This window comes from Caretta caretta, chromosome 6 (assembly GCF_965140235.1).
Source record: "Caretta caretta isolate rCarCar2 chromosome 6, rCarCar1.hap1, whole genome shotgun sequence".
NCBI lineage: Eukaryota > Metazoa > Chordata > Testudines > Cheloniidae > Caretta > Caretta caretta.
Genome location: NC_134211.1, coordinates 10,975,127 through 10,990,965, shown reverse-complemented (window position 1 = coordinate 10,990,965; position 15,839 = coordinate 10,975,127). Strand labels below are relative to the sequence as shown.

The window sequence follows — 15,839 nt, the reverse complement described above, 5'->3', positions numbered from 1 at the left end:
CCAGGAGGGATTTGAAGGTGTTTACCCTTCCCTTTATATTTATGACAAGATGTTTTTAGCAGTCTTCCTTCCTGAGCAGGCAGTGGAGGAGAATCCTGAATGCCTTCCTTCCCAGCCTTAAATAGGCAGGAAGCCTTTGTTTCCAGAGGAAAAGTACCAGCAGTGTCCAGGTGTACCAGGTGACATTATCACATGACCTTGCAGTGTCAGGGCACCCATGAGACAAGGTTTATTTGCAAGTTCCAGAGGAAGGAACTCCTGGGAAGCTGGGGGATCCACATCTTTGAAGACTCATTGTCTTTTCCTAATGGCCCAATAAGGCTGATTGCTTACTGTCTGGTGCATGTTTCTCAACCACATACCCACACAGTTGTAATGGTTACATAGACAGTATTCCTAACTTTGGATATAGAAATGATACATGCATACAAATTGGATAAACACATTCAGAAAATCATAACCTTTTCAATTATACCTCCCATGACTCATCTTGCATAAAACATATCTTAGTTATGCCATATTAATATCATTACAATATTTCTATGAAGAATATGGGGTGTAACATCACACTGTGTGCAGATGTGGTCACCCCATCTGAAAAAAGATATACTGGAATTGGAAAAGGTTCAGAAAAGGGCAATTATTTTTGAAAAAATTTAAATTGAAATAATTTAAGAAAAATTATTAGGGGTATGGAACGGCTTCCGTATGAGGAGAGATTAAGAAGATTGTGATTTTTCAACTTGGAAAAGAGACGACTAAGGGAGGAGACTGGTGTGGGAAAAGTAAATAAGGAAGAGTTAATTACTCCTTCTCATAACACAAGAATTAGGGGTCACCAAATGAAATTAATAGGCAGCAGGTTTAAAACAAACAAAAAGAAGTATTTCTTCACACAATGCACAGTCAACCTGTGGAACTCCTTGCCAGAGGATGTTGTGAAGGCCAAGACTATAACAGGGTTCAAAAAAGAACTAGATAAGTTCATAGAGGATAGGTCCATCAATGGCTATTAGCCAGGATGGGCAAGGATGGTGTCCCTAGCCTCTGTTTGCCAGAAGCTGGGAAGAGCAACAGGGGATGGATCACTTGATCATTACCTGTTCTGTTCATTCCCTCTAAAGCATTTGACATTGGCCACTGTTGGAAGACAGAGTACCGGGCTAGATGGACCATTGGTCTGATCCAGTGTGACCAAATAATAATCTCCCTTCTTGAGAATCCAAATGTTTCCAGTTCCGTTCTGCCCCCTCTGGCTCTTAAAAATGGCCTCCCTGTGCGGTGTGACCTCGCGTGCACCATCACGCCAGCAGGGGTGGCTCACTCCGTTCCCGTAGGTACTAAAACATCTAGCATTCCAGGAACGTGTGAGTGGCCACCTTCATCTCGTGTGCTTTGCATGGGGCCGAGCCCGGTGACTGATGCAGATGAAGGATGGCATGTGTAATAACCCAGAGTTGATTTGGGGCAGGACAGTGTATCTCAGCGAGCCCCACCTCCATTTTCCTGGCCGTTAGCAGACAACCAACCATCCGGATTTTGATGCCTCTGTTTTTGAGAGCCCAACCTGAGAAGGGACTGAAGTGATTTCACACAGGGCTGAACTCTCCCACTCTGCAAATCAGCCCTTTTCAGGGTTCTCCATTTCGGCCCTGTCTTCTCCCTTAACTCCCCCAGCTCAGGATCCTCACAGGCTGAGAGGAAGGGCAGGAAGGCCTTGGAGGCATGGCCAGCTGGGATGGGGTGGGGGGCTGCCAGACTCTCTGTCAGGGTCTGGCGTTGCCCTTTCAAATCAGGAGCGTGGGTGGCCTGGCTTCATAGCAGCCTGTGGGTGGGTACCCCTGCAATCCCTGGCCATGCTTTCTTCCCAGCCAGCACTGCCCCACTTTGGGGACAGCCCTGGCCCAGCAGAGTACGGTTGGGGAGTCTCTGGGGCTGGTGCCATCCCTGCCAAGACTGCCAACGCACACCCAGTACGAATCGAGTTCCTACAGAGTCTGGGTTTGCAGACACTGCCTGCTCCAGTCAGAGAGCGTCTGAATCCCTTCTCTCCCTGTCTTTGCTCCTTGGCGCTCTCACAGAGGGCGGGGCTCACTCGTGAACCAGGGGCTTCTGCTGTGTTCTCTGCAGGTGGCACGTCTTCCAGGAGAAGGTGGGGCAGCGGCGGAAAGCGGTGGACCTGGCGCTGAGCCTGCACAATTACTGCGTGGACTGCGAGGAGACCCGCAAATGGATCTTGGACAAAACCAAAGTGATCAAATCCACCCAGGACATGAGCAGAGACCTAGCAGGCATGATCGCCATCCAGAGGAAGCTGTACGGCATTGAACGCGACTTGGCCGCCATCCAGACCCGGCTGGGGGTGCTGCAGGAGGAGGCCCAGCGGCTGGCCGAGGAGCTCCCTGACCTGGCCTCCGACATCTACAGCCGGTTGACCGCCATCAGTGGCCTCTGGCAGGAGCTGCAGAGGACGCTGCAGAGTCAGGAGGCCTCGCTCGGGGAGGCCAGCAAGCTGCAGAAGTTCCTGCAAGACCTGGATGACTTCCAGGTCTGGCTGTTCAAGGCGCAGCAGGCCGTGGCTTCGGAAGAGGTGCCCAGCTCCCTGGCCGAGGCGGAGCAGTCCCGGCAGGAGCACGCCGCCGTCAAGGAGGACATCAACCGGCACGAGGGTGACTACCATAGCATCAAGGAGATGGGCGAAAGGGTGACACACGGGCAAACAGACCCAGAGTATCTGCAGCTGCAGCAACGGCTGCAGGGCATGGAGATGGGCTGGAGCGCCCTGTGCAAGATGTGGGACAGCCGGGGGAAGTTCCTTGCCCAGTGCCTGGGCTTCCAGGAGTTCCTCAAGGATGCCAAGCAAGCCGAAGCCATCCTGAGCAATCAGGTAGGGAAGTGGCTGCATCTGTCTGTTATGATGATGATGATGTGCATCACTGTCTCAGTGCACTGGGAGCCCGCTGCCCTGCAGGGCTCACTGAATAGACAGAAGAGGAAAATGAGGCACAAAAGGAGGATGGGACTTGCCCAAGGGTAGACGGTGGAGCCGGGAGTGGAAGCCAAATCTCCCGAGTCCCTAGCCACTAGGCCCTGCTGCTTCTGAATTGCCACTCGGGCTTCCTTGCACTAGGCTACCAAGTGAGGTGGTGTTTATAATTGTTTCATCATATTTAATAGACTTGATCTGTGAAGATCAAACATCACTTCCCCTCTGCTGATGTAACCCAGGCCTGCTGGGCGTTGTGCTCCGTCCCCCTCTAGCGGCACCGAGCCCACCCAGAGATTGGTGAGTCTGCTACAGCCTTCCTAAGAGCCACGTGGCTTTTAGCTCAGGCAGTAGAGGCTCATGCACTAAGCTTCAGAGGTCCCAGGTTTGATCCCAGCGACCGGGGTCTGTCTGTGTTACACAGAGCCCCAAGAGAGCAATGTTCTCTGCATCAGCTGGTTGGCAGAGTTCAGAGGGCCCGTCAGATCTACATAGCCCAGCCCGTTCAGTCACACCCTGCACGGAGGAGCCCGATGACTTGGTTTGGCTAATCGGGGATTCTGAGACAAGTAAGCCCTGGTGAGGTGGAATGGTCCAGTGGTTAGGACACAGGTCTGGGGATCGGGAGACCTGGTTTCAATTCTTTGTTCTCTCCCAGATTCCCCATGCAGCCTGGGGTACCTCCCTTAGACTTAGACCTTTAAAGGTATTGTGCCCAGCTGGTTTAGGAGCCTGTCTCATCTTCAAAAGGGAATTAGGCACTTAGGAGTCTAAATTCAGTGCAGCAGCACCTCAGTACCTTTAACAATCTGGGCCTTAGCTGCTCTGTGCCCCATTCCCATCTGTACAAGAGGGATAACTGCCCTAGGGCACAGAGGGGGGTTGAGGATAAACGCGGTAAAGGCTGGGAGGTGCCAAGGCACAATGGCGCTGGGGCACAAAGACCCGAGGTAGAATGCTGCATCACCTGTGTCCCAAGGCAATACCCTTCTGCACTGATACAATAGCAGAGACCCCTTGATTTCATGGCCCGTTCTGATCACCTCCCCTGCAGAGATCCCAGCACACTGGTAAGCACTGTGCTGTGATTCAGGCACACAGTGAATCCATCCTTGGGGTAACTCCCTAGGCTGCACCACCAGGGATGATTTTGGCCTATTGCCTCCTTCCCCAGCCCGCTTTTGCCTGGCAGGAAAGCTCAGTGGCAGATGCTCCCATGCTACTGGTCCATTTGCATACATCAGGCCAGTGCAAAAAGCCCTGTGCCGTGCCCTGGAGAGTTACACGTGGATCAAGAGCACCACGGACACCCTACCCAGACGCTAGAGCAAGGAATGGCTGGAGATGGCTAGGCCCAGCACCCTGCATTCTAAGCATGCTAGTCTTAGTCTTGTCAATGCAGCGGCCTTCCTGGAACACAGCATGTCCCAGGCATGGCTAGAGCTGCGTGGGGAGGGGGGAAGGGTGGGTGCTACAGACCCTGCTAAATCACACCTCCCCCCCGCCCCCGACCCACCCTCCACTCCAGGAGTACACCCTGGCTCACATGGAGCCCCCGAACACCTTGGAAGCATCGGAAGCTACCCTGCGGAAATACGAGGATTTCCTGGCCACCATGGAGGCCAACAAGGAGAAAATAACGGAGCCAGTGGAACGTGGCAAGAAGCTGGTGGCGGACAGGAATATTTACGCCGACAAAATTAATGAAAAGGCCCAGCTCATACAAGAGAGGTAAACTGAACCGCATCCTATCAGCAAGGGGGCCCCCGGGAACGCTAGCCGCTAGCTATGCTGTCCAATCCCACCACTGGCAGATAGCTGTCTCCCCGGTGGTAGCGGTCTGATAGTGGGTGTCAAACGAGATAAGCTGCTGCAGCAATGATCAGCCTCCTTGTCCCTCTCTCCTTTCCAGGGCCAGGACGAATGTGGCTAAATCAAAGGAAGTGCTCGTTCTGCTGAAGGACAATCACGACCTGCAGAGCTTCTTGCAAAACTGCCAGGAGGTAGGTTGCTGGGCAAGCCCTTACTGCTGGCCAGGAGAGATGTTCTCCCGGTCCATGACACTCCCTGCTTCCCCTGGGCGCGACAGTCAGAAATAGAGCTGGGCGGGAAAACCTCGAGGGAACCTCTTCCCACTGTTTCAGCCCGAGTCAAAATGCTTCGTGACATCACATTGCTTTTGCCGGAATTTCATTTTGGAGAAAAACCGGGGCGGGGCAGAATTCCGAAATGTCCTACTGAGTCATTGTCACAACGAAACATTTCGCCTACTTTCCATGATGTCCTGTTTTGATTTTTTGTTGCTGTGCCTTATCTTTTATATTCCTGTCACCCTTCTGCCAGGAGGGATCGGCAGCGATAACGTCTGGGGCCAATATCTAGGGGTTCCTCTTAACTTTACCAAACCAAGCCATTTCGAGCCCCTGCCCAGGAATCTGGGAAAACTAATCACCACCCTCCAGGCACCTCTAAGAAGCAAACCTTCCCCACTCACAAGCACTGAGTCCGTATAACCACCGAATATTTTTTTTTTAAGGGAGAGGAAACACAGCATTACTTTGGGAAAACACCACATCGAAAAGAAAAACATTCACTCCACAGCAGTGGTTCTCAAACTAGGGGGGCACAGAGGAACGTTGGGGTGGGGGCCCGCTGCAAGGCTGGGCCAGCCCCCAAGTGGCTGGTGGGGAGGGAGCGACCAGCTCCACCCTTGCCTTGCTCCTCCTGCAACTCCATTTAGCCTCCAGTCCTGCTCCACCTCCAGGCCTGGGAAGGGGCTCTGGGCTGAGGCAGGGGGTTGGGCTGTGGGAGGAGGTACGGGTTCTGGGCTGAGGGTGTGGGTTCTGGGGTGGGGCCAGAAACAAGGGGTTCAGGTTTTGGGAGGGGGCTCCGGTTTGGAGATGTGTGGGGGTGAGGGCTCCGGTTGGGGGTGCAGGTTCTGATGTGGGGCCAGGGATGAGGGATTTGGGATGTAGGAGGGGGCTCTGGGCTGGGGGGGTGGAGCTGAGGGGTTTGGAGTATGGGAGGGGGCTCCAGGCTGAGACAGGGGATTAGAGTGTGGGAGGAGGTACGGGCTCTGGGGTGAAGGTGTGGGTTCTGGGGTGGGGCCAGAAATGAGGGGTTCAGGGTGTGGGAGGGGACTCCAGGCTGGGGCAGGGGGTTGGGGTCGGGGGCTGAGGGCTCCAGCTGAGGGTGCAGACTCTGGGGTGGGGCTGGGGATGAGAAGTTTGGGGTGTAGGAGGGTGCTCCGGGCTGGGACTGAGGGGTTTGGAGGGTGGGAGGGGGCTCAGGGCTGGGGCAGAGGGTTGGGGTGCATAGGGGAGAGTTAGGGCTCCAGCTGGGGGTGCGGGCTCTGGGGTGGGGCTGGAGATGAGGGGTTTGGGGTGCAGGAGGGTGCTCCGGGCTGGAATAGAGGGGTTCGGAGGGCGGGAGCGGGATCTGGGCTGGGGCTGAGGCAGGGGGTTGGGGCCGAGGAGGGGGTCAGGGGTGCAGGCTCCGGGTGCGCTTACCTCAAGCAACTCCCGTAAGCAGCGGCATGTCTCCTCTCCGGCTCCTACACGGAAGCACAGCCTGGTGACTCGGCGGGCTGCCCCGTCCGCAGGCGCCGACCACGCAGCTCCCATTGGCCATGCTTCCTGGCCAACAGGAGCTTGTTATGCTTATAAGAAGCATACGGGATCTTTTTTCTAGGGGAAAAGGCAATATGCTGCGTTTATTGGAGATACAACAATTAGCATATGGATTCAATCACTCACACACACACACACACACACACACACACACTGTCCCGCCAGTCGATGTTTTAGTTACCAGTCTGGAGCAACCTAGTGGCCAGTTAGGTTGATCACAGGTAGAGAGGAGCCAGGTTCTGTCGGTCACGACACGATGCTCCAGGGAAGTCTTGGCAAAATTTCATGGTTAAAGCCCCCTGTTTATATTGTGATTTTCCTTCCTTGGGACCAATGAGTTTTGCACCATCATGCTGTAATCATTCCTTTCTGCGTTCAGAAAGGGTGGCTGGCAGAATATCGTCAAATCATATCACACATCAATACATTTAATACATGCTACATTATTATTCTTTATCCTTCATTCTGAATTATATAAACTACAACCATAAAATCCTAGTACTACGAGCTGCGGGGGCAGCGCTTGGGGCAGGGGCAGTGTGCGGAGGCTCCTGGCTGCCCCTCCACGTAGGAGCTGGAGGAGGGACATGCCAGCTGCTTCCCAGGAGCCGTGCTGTGTGGAGGCTAGCAGAGAGCCTGGCAGCCCTGCTGCACGGTGCCGCCAACCGGACAGTCAACGGTCCGGTCAGTAGTGCTGACAGGAGCCTCCAGGATCCCTTTTCGACCGGGTGTTCCAGTCGAATACTGGACACCTGGTCACCTTACCTCTGCCCTTATTCCCTCTCCATCCGCAGATCAGCTCCGCCTCTAGCCCCGGCTCCTCCCCCTTCCCCAGTTCTGCCCCCAACTCCACCTTCAGCCCAAGCTCCACTGTGGAGTTGCAGTAATGGGGGTTGGGGGGCACAGACAGCTTCTGTTACAGGTAAGGGGAGGGTGTGACTGGAAAAGGGTGTACACCACTGCCCCGCAGTATCTTGGACAATAGCCTTTTGCCTCAGTTTCCCACCTTGTGGTGTGAAAGTCCAGCAGAGGAACATCGCTTTAACATACCACTCCCCCTTGCCCTCCGCTCCACCCCACTCATGGCCTGTTGTCAGAGGTCAGTGGAGTCCCAGAGTGTAGGGCTGCGCTGCGGGCGGGGGGATTACCACAGCCCTGGGGGTGGTTTGGCGAGTGATGCTTCCACCAGCGGCTTTGCTGCCACTGTCTCTGCTGTGCTGCGTCCTTGGTCTGGTCTGGTCCTACAGTGCCACGGCCGCCTAGCCTAGCTATCACAGGCTTTGTTCCTGCTGCTGCCTCTCTTACCGCGCTGCCATAAGCTGCAACGCCATGTGCTGAGACTCCACCACCTAACCCAGTTCTTGGTGACTTCGCTGGGTAGTGGGGAACCCCACTGCCCAACCCTCTCCTCTGTGTTGACTTCCATGAGAGCATTTTCTCCTCTCTAGGTCTAAGGCTCATCCCCCCCAACCCCGACCAGCTTATCATTGATTTCAGCTCTATTGATTACTGAGCAGAGAGAATATTGAGTCTGATCAGCTCTGTCTTTAATTACTGGAGGGAGAAGCCAAATGACATCTAGGACTCTTTACATGGAGCCTACCCCGCCAAGTAGCAACATTTGTCCCTGTCCTTGGTCTTTCACCAGGATTTACTTCACTACCCCATGCTTTGAGAGTGATGGTGACTGCCTCCATTGGGGCATGTTAAGTACAGTTCTGCTGCCTTTTAGTAATCTAATAAGGATAACAACATTTAATTACCCTTCATCCAGGACTTAAGTGAACTTTAACCTAAAATAGCCAAAAAGTATCATGTTAGCAAATTCGGTCTGTGTGTTGCTCAACTTGGCAAAGGAGGTGTGTCTATGCAAATGCAGCCTGCTCCTGGAGGTTTCTTCCTCCAGTTCGTTAATAGGTGGCAGAAGAGAGCTCATCCAGACCCCAGCTTATGTTCTATCTCATATATTCTCATGTAAAATGAAGGCAAAATCAAAACAAAATGTTTGAATTGCTGGAAATGGGGTTTTTGGTGTGGGGGGGTTGGCTGAGAATTTTGAAATTGACAGGTTTGGTTCCTAATCAGAACAAAGCCAAATGCCAACATCACCTTGGTGAAACACAATGTCCGTCCCCTGCACAGCTCTGTTCAGAACATTGCTTTGGTTGCTCATTGGGGAAGGTTTGCACCATGGATGAGCAGGGATGGACTCTCCCTTCATTTGAGCAGGCTTCACAAAGATTTCATTTGAACCATGGGAATTTACTGCCATTTCCATTGTTTCCAAACAAATCCCTGGAGGTGGGAATTCTAACTCTAATCTTCTCATTTCAGTCTCTTTTGCCCCTTTTATTCTTATTAGCCACAAGAAAGGCAGATCTGTGTAAGGAAGAGGAAGTTGTCCATTTCCTTGTGAGCAGTTTACATGTGGATCTTAGGGCTTTAGAATTATTCCTGACAAGACGTAGCTTGTGTCTATGACCCTGTCTCTGGCTCACTTCAGTCTCAGGCAGCGTTGCTGCATTGGTCACACTTGGGGCAGCTCTCCCCGCCCAGAGCGATGGGCTCAGGCTCTCTACAAACGCAGGCAGATGTCATTGCATCGGTCACACTTGGATCACATTTTCAAGGTTTTCTTCACAACCATAATAGCTAGAAACTGACTTTTAAGGAAAGCTGAGACTCTGGAGAACAATAAAGAACTCTGTTCACACCCCTCATCTAGTCCTCCCGCCCCTCAATGGGCTACACCTCACCCTGTGGCAAACAGTGGTCTAAACCCTGTTGAACTACCCCCACATAATCTACAATATGATGTCACTACATGTTTTATTTTTCTTTGTATTCATAGCCCTTGTCACGGACCAGGACCCAGTTGTGTTCTGGGACCCAGAACAAAAAGACAGCCCCTGTCCCATGGGCTTTACAATCTAAGTGTGAGACAAGCGACAACAGCTGTCTATAGCCAGACAGTGAGACCCAGCTGGTCAGAACAATGGACAGTGGTCTCAGCCAGGGAGTTGAACCATTAAAAGTTTTGGTTCATAGAATCATAGAATCATAGAATATAAGGGTTGGAAGGGACCCCAGAAGGTCATCTAGTCCAACCCCCTGCTCAAAGCAGGACCAATTCCCAGTTAAATCATCCCAGCCAGGGCTTTGTCAAGCCTGACCTTAAAAACCTCTAAGGAAGGAGATTCTACCACCTCCCTAGGTAACGCATTCCAGTGTTTCACCACCCTCTTAGTGAAAAAGTTTTTCCTAATATCCAATCTAAACCTCCCCCACTGCAGCTTGAGACCATTACTCCTCGTTCTGTCATCTGCTACCATTGAGAACAGTCTAGAGCCATCCTCTTTGGAACCCCCTTTCAGGTAGTTGAAAGCAGCTATCAAATCCCCCCTCATTCTTCTCTTCTGCAGGCTAAACAATCCCAGCTCCCTCAGCCTCTCCTCATAACTCATGTGTTCCAGCCCCCTAATCATTTTTGTTGCCCTTCGCTGGACTCTCTCCAATTTATCCACATCCTTCTTGAAGTGTGGGGCCCAAAACTGGACACAGTACTCCAGATGAGGCCTCCCCAATGTCGAATAGAGGGGAACGATCACGTCCCTCGATCTGCTCGCTATGCCCCTACTTATACATCCCAAAATGCCATTGGCCTTCTTGGCAACAAGGGCACACTGCTGACTCATATCCAGCTTCTCGTCCACTGTCACCCCTAGGTCCTTTTCCGCAGAACTGCTGCCTAGCCATTCGGTCCCTAGTCTGTAGCTGTGCATTGGGTTCTTCCGTCCTAAGTGCAGGACCCTGCACTTATCCTTATTGAACCTCATCAGATTTCTTTTGGCCCAATCCTCCAATTTGTCTAGGTCCTTCTGTATCCTATCCCTCCCCTCCAGCGTATCTACCACTCCTCCCAGTTTAGTATCATCCGCAAATTTGCTGAGAGTGCAATCCACACCATCCTCCAGATCATTTATGAAGATATTGAACAAAACCGGCCCCAGGACCGACCCTTGGGGCACTCCACTTGATACCGGCTGCCAACTAGACATGGAGCCATTGATAACTACCCGTTGAGCCCGACAATCTAGCCAACTTTCTATCCACCTTATAGTGCATTCATCCAGCCCATACTTCCTTAACTTGCTGACAAGAATACTGTGGGAGACCGTGTCAAAAGCTTTGCTAAAGTCAAGAAACAATACATCCACTGCTTTCCCTTCATCCACAGAACCAGTAATCTCATCATAGAAGGCGATTAGATTAGTCAGGCATGACCTTCCCTTGGTGAATCCATGCTGGCTGTTCCTGATCACTTTCCTCTCATGCAAGTGCTTCAGGATTGATTCTTTGAGGACCTGCTCCATGATTTTTCCAGGGACTGAAGTGAGGCTGACTGGCCTGTAGTTCCCAGGATCCTCCTTCTTCCCTTTTTTAAAGATTGGCACTACATTAGCCTTTTTCCAGTCATCCGGGACTTCCCCGGTTCGCCACGAGTTTTCAAAGATAATGGCCAATGGCTCTGCAATCACAGCCGCCAGTTCCTTCAGCACTCTCGGATGCAACTCGTCCGGCCCCATGGACTTGTGCACGTCCAGCTTTTCTAAATAGTCCCTAACCACCTCTATCTCCACAGAGGGCTGGCCATCTCTTCCCCATTTTGTGATGCCCAGCGTAGCAGTCTGGGAGCTGACCTTGTTAGTGAAAAGTTCCAGTTCCAGTTCGGATTCATCTGTGTTTCCTAAGTCTCCAGTTCGGTTCCAGTTCAGACACTAACTTAGAATGATGGTTCTGTAACCAGTTCAACCACTTTGAACCTGTTTGAGTCAGTTCAGATACATTTCCAGCAGATCAATGTCACACTTCTGCTTGCATTCTAACTCCTAGCAAAAGAATTCAATGATCAATATTTCTTTCAGTACAGAAACAGTATTTATTTTTTTAAACAAGTTATTTGCACACACTAGCACAACATCCTCCAGAACTCTGTCAGGCAGGTCTGACTGCTGGGTGACAAAATGAATTTCAGCCCCAAAAATGCCCTTTCTATGCTGACTTGCGTAGCAGGAACAGCAATCACGTTGTTAGCCAATTGATACAGTTCAGGTCTCGTTTTCTGTTGGTCCCAGTAGTGAAGACTATCTGTAGTGAGACAGAGCTCATCAATGAAAGAGTCCAGGAAGGGATTAATATGTTTTTTGCCTTTTTCCCTCAAAAATTTGCTTCTTGGACTTCTTTCGTGCTTTGAGGAGGAGCTGAAGGTCGTCTTCTGATGTCCAGACACGGCTGACTGAAAATCAGTCAGTTCCTCATTTTGGACAGACTAGTACCTCCCAATTAGCCCACATTTAGTTAGATGAATTTTAGCTCTGTCCTTATCCTCCTCTGAGAGAAGCAGTTTGTACCTGAGGTCCAGGTAAATGCAGCATCGAAATGCATCATTGTCCGACACCATTTTCTCACAGTTCTTCATAGAGGCCAATAGTGTTTCAGTAAAAGGTGAAGAAGACACCTTTGTGTCGAGTTGGCATTTTAGCCCGGCTCTGTAGAAATCTCCCAGAGCAAGTTGTGCTGGCTGAAGTGCCTTTTTTGTGGTTAATTTAGCAGGCATTAGTGCAGCCATAGTATTTTTTAACTGCCTTCCATTTCTCATCACTCATATCAAGGGCTTGGTTTGAAGAAGTGGCCACCATATGCTTGCAAAACTCCATGAGTTCTAAGAGTCTTTCAGGCATTTTGCACATGGAATGCCATCTAGTTGGACAATCCAGGATTGGCTTATTTAAATTAAGCTTTTTCTTAATCACCATAATTTTTGGGTTCCTAAGTCTTGCAAACCAAACGTGCTTTTCCAGCTGTATGGTTCACAGAGCTGTTCTTTCATAGCATCCTCACCAGCAAGTTGCAAGGTATGAGCAGAATAGTTAACTCCTTGTAGAGCAACTCCACCGGCACCTGCCATGTTGAATTCTGTCTTTTCAGTCATCTGAAGCTGGCCTTGTTGTCTAGCATCTCCTGGCATCTCTTTTCCACAAAAGTCCTCATTATTGTCCCCCTCTTTTTCACTCTCATCATCAGGTTCATCTTTTTTCCTCTTCTTCAATTATACCCTTGACAAATTTGGCCCCATTAGCTGCATTATCAGTGGTAATCATAGAATCTCAGGGTTGGAAGGGACCTCAGGAGGTCATCTAGTCCAACCCCCTGCTCAAAGCAGCCCCAATTTTTGCCCCAGATCCCTAAATGGCCCCCTCAAGGATTGAACTCACAACCCTGGGTTTAGCAGGCCAATGCTCAAACCACTGAGCTGTCCCTCCCCCTAATGCTACAGAGCCATCCCAGACCAGCTTCTGCCTTCGAATATGGTCACCTTCAGGTGTTCAGAAGTGTGCTGCTAATTGATCTGCTTCATAGCAAGTGTGTGGAGGATCATTTTCTGTCGGCAGTCTGCTGTATACTAACTCCTAATGCAGACCTGGCAAGATGAGTAGCTGTGATAAATGAAGGTGGGGGGAGAGCTCCCTTTTATGGACACCCAGCCAGCCAGTTAGCTATAAAATCTCTTTTAGTAGCTGTTCTCTACTTGCTTTACCTGTAAAGGGTTAAAAGTCTCACTCCTATACATAGGTAAAAGGAAGTGAGAGGGCACCTGGCCAAAAGAGCCAATGGGAAGGCGTTTTAAAATTGGGGAAAAACTTCCCCTTTGTCTGTCTGTGTTGTTCTCCTGGAGAGCAGGGACAGGGCTGGAGCTATGCAGTAAAAGCTTGTGCCAGGTATGAAAATCACCAGCTCATGCCTAGACACTACTCATTTGAAACCCCAGATCTGTAAGTAGATCAGGAAATGTGGAGGAAGATGTGATTAGGTTTATCTCTTTTATTTCTTTATGGCTTGTGGACTCCTCTGTGCTAACCGCAAGTGCTTTTGTTTTGCGTGTAACTTTAAGCTATCTTGATGCTTAATCCTTGTAATTATTTGTTTAAAACCTAGCAAAAAGCCTAAGTTCCAGGTGTATTTTCTTTCTTTTTGTTTTTAATAAAATTTACCTTTTTTAAGAACAGGATTGTGTTTTTGTGTCCTACGAGGTTTGCGCAGATGTTGTTTAATTAGCTGGTGGCAACAGCTGATTTCCTGTGTTTTCTTTCTCAGCTCTTCCCCGGAGTGGGGGTGAAAGGGCTTGAGGGTACCCCACAGGGAGGAATTCCCAAGTGCCCCTTCCTGGGTTCCAAAAGGGGGTTTTGCACTTGGGTGGTGGCAGGATCTACCCATCCAAGGTCAGAGAGAAGCTGTAACCTTGGGAGTTTAATACAAGCCTGGAGTGGCCAGTATCCATTTTTTAAATTCTTGCGGGCCCCCACCTTCTGCACTCAAAGTGCAAGAGTGTGGAATCAGCCTTGACAGTAGCACAATGAACTTTCAAAGAAATCAGCTTGCCCTTGACTTCCTGCTTATGTTCGTATCATACTCTGGAAGGGCAGTGACTTTGTCTCAGATATTTTCATCATTTATTGGCAGTTTTTATTGCCAAAACCTTGAAGGAGGGAGTTAAGGAGTTCATCTTCCATCAACTTAAAAGGTCTGCCACTGTTACTAATTCGAGGCAAGCTTCAAGCAAAATTAGACTCCTCAATCTTCCCTTTTATTGACTTGCTTTTCAACACAGAATCTAGAGGATGTTGGTTTGAGGACAGAATCTTTTTTTTTTTTTTTTTTGGCACTGAGGGTTAGGATTAGCCTCATCGGTGTGTGAATGTGTCTCACTTGGGGCTAGCTGCTCTTGCGTCAGGACAGGACACTCGGCGGGGTGATAGCGCCCAGCAGCAGGTGGTGGAGAAGGGGTTTGAGGAGGGAGCTGACGGAGGCTAAGGGTGGGTTTGTGGCTGTTAGCGTGACTTAGAAGCAAGGCTGGGGCAGGCTGTGGTCATGTTGCAGACGCTCTGTCCTGTGCTGTAAGGGCTGAGCCTCTGGCCACTGCAGCGTAGTAAGAGCAGCAAGGCAGGCTCCTTGGGAGGGTGTGGGGCTGCCTAAGTTTTAGTGCATCCGTGTCCCCATTCCTCAGGCTTACTCTCCTGTGCCAGCATCACTCACCGTTCTGCTGATGTGGAGGAGGGGGCAGACAGAGATTTCAGGCTGGGATTTCCAGAGGTGCCTGAATCCCAGAGGCTCCTCGGAGAAGCGCAGTGGTGGGGCTGGCGCTGTGACGTGTGCTCCCTTCCCTGCCTTTGCAGCTCACCCTCTGGATCGACGAGAAGATACTGACGGCTCAGGACGCGTCTTATGACGAAGCCCGGAACCTGCACAGCAAGTGGCTGAAGCATCAGGCCTTCATGGCCGAGCTGGCCTCTCACCAAGGCTGGCTGGAGAAGGTGGATGAGGTAGGTGACCTCTCGCGGGGGCTGGGGGAGCATCTTCCCAGGCCTTGCCGCGCCTCAGGCACCTGGCGCTCAGCGCGTACCCGGAGGCTAGCGCAGGCCGGGCAGCTCATGGGCTGAGGTAGGCCCCCACTCCCATCCGCGTCAATGGGACTTTCAGCAGATGCTTTGCTTGAAGCACGTGCTAAAGAGCTGTCTCAGGACTGGGTGAGGCTGTAGCGGGCGGCAGGACTAAGGTAGCGGTGGGGCAGGAAGAAAGGAGTGGGTCCTACACTGCCCTTCTGCTGGGTCCTTGGGTTCACAGGATTTCATTACTACCCCCCCTCTCCCCAGCCACCGTGGTACAATCCAAAGCCCCCCCCCTTAACATGAGTGATATGACAGGGGAGGTGATTGCCGGACACTAGTGGGGTCTCAGCTGGACACTGTGTCCCGTTGGGGGCGCCACACTTTAGGCAAGATGTGGACAAAGTGGAGAGGGTCGTGAGGAGAGCAACAAAAAAGGACCAGAGGTTTAGCAAGCCTGGCCCGTGAGGGAAGGCATTAAGGCCCCGGCTGGCTTAGTCTAGAGAGGAGGAGGCTGAGGGGGGACCGGATAACAGTCATCAAATATGTACAATGATGTTACAAGCAGGGCCGTGATCGATTGTTCTCCCTGTCCACTGAGGGCAGGACAAGACGGAATTAGCTTAGCTTGCAGCAAGGGAGATGGGGTTGGATATTAGGAAAAACTTGGAACAGGTTCCCTGGGGAGGGTGTGGAATCTCCGTCACCGCAGATTTTTAAGAAAAGGTTGGATGGACGCCTGTCAGGGATGGTCTAGGTTTGCCTGGTTCCACCTCAGCG

General features: G+C 51.2%; 1 protein-coding gene across 1 annotated transcript in view; it reads left to right on the top strand.

Annotated features, from left to right (window-relative positions):
* Positions 1–15,839, top strand: part of SPTB (spectrin beta, erythrocytic) — a 134,624-nt gene that overhangs the window by 74,258 nt on the left and 44,527 nt on the right. Inside the window, exons 16-19 of the mRNA XM_048854341.2 lie at positions 2,131–2,887; positions 4,515–4,717; positions 4,899–4,989; positions 14,850–14,996. Of these exons, the coding sequence (XP_048710298.2) occupies positions 2,131–2,887; positions 4,515–4,717; positions 4,899–4,989; positions 14,850–14,996 (1,198 nt within the window). The remainder of the gene's footprint in view (positions 1–2,130; positions 2,888–4,514; positions 4,718–4,898; positions 4,990–14,849; positions 14,997–15,839) is intronic.